The sequence below is a fragment of the Littorina saxatilis genome, linkage group LG17 (assembly GCF_037325665.1).
Source record: "Littorina saxatilis isolate snail1 linkage group LG17, US_GU_Lsax_2.0, whole genome shotgun sequence".
Taxonomy (NCBI): Eukaryota; Metazoa; Mollusca; class Gastropoda; order Littorinimorpha; family Littorinidae; genus Littorina; species Littorina saxatilis.
The window spans coordinates 39,713,306-39,720,101 of NC_090261.1; the positions used below are offsets into that span (position 1 = coordinate 39,713,306).

The 6,796-nt window shown below is 43.7% G+C and overlaps 1 protein-coding gene across 1 annotated transcript in view; it reads right to left on the minus strand.

Annotated features, from left to right (window-relative positions):
* Positions 1-1,764: 1,764 nt before the first annotated feature.
* LOC138952630 (uncharacterized) overlaps positions 1,765-6,796 on the minus strand; it is a 120,313-nt gene continuing 115,281 nt past the window's right edge. The window contains exon 25 of the mRNA XM_070324332.1: positions 1,765-4,517. Within this exon, the coding sequence (XP_070180433.1) occupies positions 3,062-4,517 (1,456 nt within the window). The 3' untranslated portion in view covers positions 1,765-3,061. The remainder of the gene's footprint in view (positions 4,518-6,796) is intronic.

Sequence of the window (6,796 nt, forward strand, 5' to 3'; positions counted from 1 at the left end):
CACGCACGCACGCACGCATTCACGCACACACACACGCACATACACACACAACCACACACACAACCACACACACACACACACACACACACACACACACACACACACACACATATATATATATATATATATATATATATATATATACAAAAGGAGCTCGGTTTGAAATGTTGCGTTTATTTCACATGTAAATGTCTTTCACGAAGTTCAACATCTCCCTTCAAATTAAAATAAAATAAAATAAAATAAATTAAAATAAAAGCTCGATTGTTGTTGAAGAAACAAATTGAGACAATGAAAAAAAATGTATGTTCAACATAACTAGAGAAATCAACTCGATTGATAGATCATTTGGGAATAGAAATTCCCTGGAAATATTACTTATTTCGGAATTAATTAACACTCAATGGCCTAAAAGCACGTCCGTTTTCATTGATTGAATGTTGATATAAAATTGTTATGAGCAACGAAAGTTTAAAGTAATATAATGAAACCGAAGACCCCATGACAGACTATAAGTTTTTTGTATAACATAAATTTGCACACAAAAAACAGACACGCACAAACGCAAATCCCCCCAAAAATATTTCAAAAATCATCATCATCATGATTAACAACAACTACAACTACAACAACAACAACAATCTCCGGGAAAAGTTGAAGGAAAGACTTCCAAACTGGAACTAAACAAAATCTATATATATATATATACGACTTGTGTGTGTGTGTGTGTGTGTGTGTGTGTGTGTGTGTGTGTGTGTGTGTGTGTGTGTGTGTGTGCGTGTGCGTGTGCGTGTGTGTGTGTGTCCGCGATGCACGCCCAAGGTTCTCGATGGATCTGTTTCAAATTTGGTGGCCATATTCAGCTACACCCCGGACACATTCTGCTCGATGAGATATTTCAACACGTGCTCTCAGCGCGCAGCGCTGAACCGATTTTGGTTTTTCTCTGGATCCATTCCCAGTAACTCTTCCTTATCTTCTCCAGTGTTTTCAGCGTTTATCTCCCTTCCTTCGTGTGGCGTCAATCCATATTCCCGTTACTACGTTACTATTTTTAGAATGTCACTGCACTGTCCAGAACGCTTTCCTTGCACCCGTAAGTTGTTTCTTACTGTAAAAGTGAAAAGGTCGAATCAATTTATAGCCACGCGAAAAATACACTGTCATCTATCTCTATATATTTATAGATATAGATATACATATATATACGGCTTCTCTGTGTGTGTTTGTGTGTGTGTGTGGGCAACATCTGTGGGTTATAGAGTTTTGTTTGTGATGTGGTCTGGCGGCTTTGGTGTGTCTGTATGTTCAGGCCTTCCTTCGAGAAGCCATAACAGTTATTCTCAATCCCGTTTGAGTGGACTTCGCCTTCAAAGGTGATTGTGGTGTTTCGGCACTCGGTTACATTTGGCGTCGTCGACAGCGATGGGACTCGACATGAAATGTTCAGGCCACTGAATCATTTTTGTGCTGTTCCCATTCCACCTGGGAGGGGCCTAAGCTTGGCGGGTCCATGGTTCGGAACTTTGGGGAAAAAGTTCATTCAAAGGGGGTCGAGTGTGACAGGGAGACTACCGTCGCCCTTCACAGCAGACTCTGCAGAGTTGTTCGCCTTAGAAGTTGTGGGCTTTCCTTGCATGTACCCGTAAGTTGTCCTCACTGTAAAAGTGCAAAGGTCGAATCTATTTATCGAAAAAATATTTATATATATATAGATAGATATATACGGCTTCTGTGTGTGTGTGTATATATGTGTGTGTGTGTGTGTGTGTGTGTGTGTGTGTGTGTGTGTGTGTGTGTGTGTGTGTGTGGAGGCAACACCTGTGGATTGTAGAGTTCTGTTTGTGATGGGGTCTGGCGGCTTTTGTCTGTCTGTATGTTCTGGCATTTGAGAAGCCCTAACAGATAATATAGGGCTTAGAAATAAGCTCTAAAATTCTCAATCCCGTTTGACAGGACTTCGCCTTCAAAGGTGATTGTGGTGAACCGCCACGCTGTCTGTCTCTGCCTCGCGATTCACCCCGGCAAAGCCGGGTATTCCTCTAGTCAGCTATACAGATGTGGACAACCGACAGCATCTACTGTCATTCGAGCTGTATCACTCCATCTATTCAACATCGAATTAATCACGATAACGAATGCAGGGCTCCCCGAACTGTGCGTCCCTAGCCCTGCGTCCTATACGCACTACAAGCGGAAAAACGTACCAAAAGCTCTGGTAGGGGATCCAATCAGCATTAATACATAATATTAATTTGGCGAAGTTCACGAAGTTCGTTGCACAAAAGCTTTGGCACTGAATTTTCGGTAAAAAAGACTTCGTGAAGTCAACTTTGGGCTTAATTGAGGAAGGCCTGAATGAAAAGTCACTGAAACGATCATGTGTACCACCATAGATTTGTCCCGGCTTTTGCATGGGACAAGAGCACCCTTCTACTCAAACTTCAGCCTCTGAAATGCTATCTTTGTGGTAAAAATGGAACATTGTGGACTTCTTGTTTTTCAGTTTCACAGTAAAAATACGGTGGTTGAGCTTTAGCTTTCACACTCAAAGATACAAATACACAATCCCTGTATATTAAAAAAAAATCAGTCTCTTAGTTTTCTTTTTGACTTTCTTTTTCTTTTTTTCCAACACTGAACATTGTGGACACATAGCTTTTCAGTATCAGAATGGGATATTGTTGTTTCATATACGAATGAAGAAGCCTTTTCACTCCAAAAATTGCCCTTGTTTCGTTTTCAGTGTAACCTTTGAGATAAAGCCACGCTTCAGAGTTTACACACGCAAATGCCTCCAAAACCGCGTTTCTCGTACAATCGGACTAAATAGGGTAGTCTGGACACTTTTTCAATCCGAAAATTAGACCTCGTACCTCGAGATATGGCTATATATATGCTTTGCAGTTCACACACGCAGATTCCTCGGAAAAAAACTTTCTTGTGAAAACGTTTAGTCTGGGCACTTTGGTTTCAGTGTTCCCTCGGTATGGTGTTTTATTCAAAGAGTTCACACTCGCAGATACCTCTGACCTGTCCTTATCTCCACACCAAAAACACGTTATAACCTGGACACTTCATTTTCATCACTGACTCGCGGCACAGGTTTACTATACACCACCTGTCGCCGAGGACCGTTGAACAATTTTAATTGAGGCTTCTGATGCAGCGCAGAAGACCCGTGTGTCCCAGTGCTGGCTTGTTTCCCAGCCTGTTTGTGTGGGTTCTCCGTGGCCTGCACGTGAAGCTCGTGTTGGCGGGACAGACTGAGCTGAGATTGATTGAGGTTAAGCTTTACGCTGTTCTTCTTTTGAGCGTCCTCTATAGCCTTGTTCTCATCGGCGCACATGCTCGGCGCCGGTCTGAAGACGTGTACACCACCGGAACTGTTAAGATGCGGGGGGAAGCGCAAGAGCTCCGCGATAGGGAAGATGACGGATCCTCCCGAAGAAGTGGAGGAGGAGGAGGTGGAGACGGACTCGCCCTGGCTGTTCAGCGGACTCCCTCTCCTGCGCGCCTGGACGAGGGTCAAGCCGAAATCGTCACTGGCTGAAGATGCATTGGACTTGAGACTCACGTGAAAGCGACCGCATGGGTGCTGCTCTTGCGGAAACACTCTGGGCTCATGTTTGTTTTGAGCACTATGAAGCAGTCCTGATAACAGCCAGTCCCTGTCCTTGCAACTCTTCTGCCAGTCTTTGGGAAGGTCAGTGGTGAACACGTCATCCCAAGCAGCGTCCGGACTTGGAAGAGGAGATCGTGAGTCGCTGTCCGTTGCGTGCGCGTCGTTCGCCGATACAACGCTGTTCCTGTCTTTGTCTTTCTCGCTCTCACCCTGTATCGCCGATACAACGCTGTTCCTGTCTTTGTCTTTCTCGCTCTCACCCTGTATCGCCGATACAACGCTGTTCCTGTCTTTGTCTTTCTCGCTCTCACCCTGTAGCGTTGTGTCGGAGTTTGTACAGACGTTGTCATTTCCTCTTGAAAACCTCACGCTTTTGGTGGCGACAAAAGGAGGTGAAGAATGACTTTCACGCAGAGCAGTACAGCTTTTAATATTGAGCGGCGTAGGAGGGAGCGCTGTTTTACTGTCACTCGTTTCAGACGAAGAAGTAGACTCAGACGCACCCCGGCTTCTTTCCTTATGAACTATGACGTCAGAAGACGACAACGTCTCAGCTTTGAAGTCATTTTCGTGAGATGATGTCAGCTTCCTCTCCCGCGAGGTTGCAGCAGACGCTACGTTATCGCTGACGTCACACGTCTCTGACGAGCCAGAGTCCTCACAGAAGAGAGGCGACAAGGGCTGGGTAACCTCCTCCTCGGAGACTGCGGATGACTCAGAGGCAGAGCTGCTCTCAGGGTCGCGGTAGTAGTCCCTGGCGTGGTTGAGGTTCATGTCGAGGTAGTGGACTCCGGAGCAGTCTTGCATCATGTCCTCCAGCCATTCTCGCAGAGCCGTGAAGCTGGGACGATCTCCTGAGACCTCTCGCCAACACGACCTCATCATCCGATACCTGACACACACAATACATAAAATAATGTATTGATTAATACAATAGTACGAGGTTAAGTAGCTTGTGTTTGAGGGGCAAAAAGGACATAGGATAGAAGAAGAAGGCAAAGATGGAGAGAAAGTACAGTGTAGTATATATATCAGTAAACACAGTATATAATAGTCCAGTAAAACCTCATCATCCGCTAGATGATGCAGGTTATGACAACAGAACCGATTTGTGATGACCTAGTAATTAATCATCAAGCGAATAATAAAGTAATGTCGAATCACCCCAGTAGCCACCCCAGCCCGTCTTTGATGGTCAAAAAGTACATATACTAGAAATAGCTGACGCTTACAAGACCTAATCTCTCACATCTACTGGTGCAAGTCAAGTCAAGTCAAATTTTATTTCAAGAAACCCCATGGGGGTCCATGAAAACAAAATGAAAAAATACAAAAAATACAAAACATACAAGAACAATAAAGAGAGGAATGCAGGTTGTTCCATCAATGCATACACATAAACTCGCAGGCAGCTAGAAGATGGCAGATTGGTGATGACAAAGTACATATATACTATTAATCACTACACAATAAATTGGTGTATGTAACCAAATGGAGGACTGGTCTTATTCCATGAAAACGCCTGGCCAGATCTGAGACGGTGACCCAACTGTTTACATGGAAAGGAGTGTGCCTAGAAGTCTGCAGTTTCGACACTCCGAGCCATACACGTCAACAAACTCATCTCAAAACATTCACATTTGGTTTTGTTTCTGTTGTTGTGTGCGTCTGCTTGTCGGCTTGTTTGTTTTTATTTCACAAACCTTTTTTGTTTCATTCAATATTCACGTAGATTAGACCGCAGAGTCCGCAACAGCTTAAAACATGATCTGAACATCAATACAGTTTTACCCGCCGATGGTTTCCAGTAAGTGGCTTGACAGCACAAGGAGTTGGGCGGCTTATACCAGGTTTTCCAGTGCACAGTAACTTCGTTTTGTCTCTCAGCCAGGCGGTCGTAAGACACCGGGAGGTCTTAGTTGTTGAGGTAGGTCGTACGTATAGAGTGTCAGTCAGACACTGTCGTCACGTGTCCCCGTCTGCTTGCAGGTGTGCACCATTTTGGCGGAACCAATCCACAACTTTAAACCTTACCCCCAATACCTCCACCTATATACCTTCTTACTCACGACCCTCCGCATTTGCCTGTTCTCCTCTCAGTTCTGACTAACTGAGTTGTCTGAGGAAGGTCAGTTCTGATTTGCCGTTTACTTAGATCGCCGTATCTCCAGCTCTAACTTGCTCACTTGTTTATTGAGAATATCGATTCGCCGTATTTCATTCGACCGTTTCCCATTTGGCCGTTTTTTTATTTTTATTTTTTATTTTGTGTGTGTTTTTATTTGTTGTATGTGTCCAAGTGGAATGATACTCTTATCCTACATACGTGAGAGAGACACCCGTGAGATAATAATCGTTCAAATCACACGTGTGTATATCATGTAAATGAGGTCATGTCAAGCAAGTCTGGCAGGGACCTGTTTTTCCACTACTTATGATGCCAAAGTCACCGAGACAAACGTCATTATAGAAACAAAAATTGCGCTCGCTAATTACCCTCGATGAATCTTTAGAACTAACACGTCACGCCACACTTTCAGAGTGACGTTTCTTTGCTTTGACGTAATAGATTGCACGAGGCTTTAGAAGAGATCGAGGTTCCAAAACAAGCGTCTTCAATTTAGCTGCCTCGACTGCAAGACATTTTCAGTAAAATACACGTAAGTACAGTATGTAGGATAAACAGAATACTACATGGCTTGCTGTGTCGTACCAGATTTACACTCGTTGCTTTTTCAAATAATGAACAGCTCGCTTTCGCTCGCAGTTCAATATTTTTTAAAAAATTCGTGTAAATCTGGTACGAGACAGCAAGCCATGTAGTATTCTCTATTTATCCCAGATTACAGCCTGGACAGATCTACAGCGATAGACTTGATCGTCTACACAAGAAGGAGTGCATACTTAAAGTGTGTAGTGCAGTGTAGCGTGTGCTTCTGACACACAACCACAAAAATGCACAGATCCCACCTGCACAAACACTCAAGCAGAAATGACTTGGTTTAGACACGACGCACCGTGAAATTGAATCCTACAGTGTAATATGTTTTGATATCGCACAGTTTTGAATAGGCCAGCAAAGCATGGACAATATCACAATGATTTATGGCGGTGCAAACACAAACTTTTTCTTTGTTGAACGTGTATATCGTAATTCTTGCCAATTAAAAG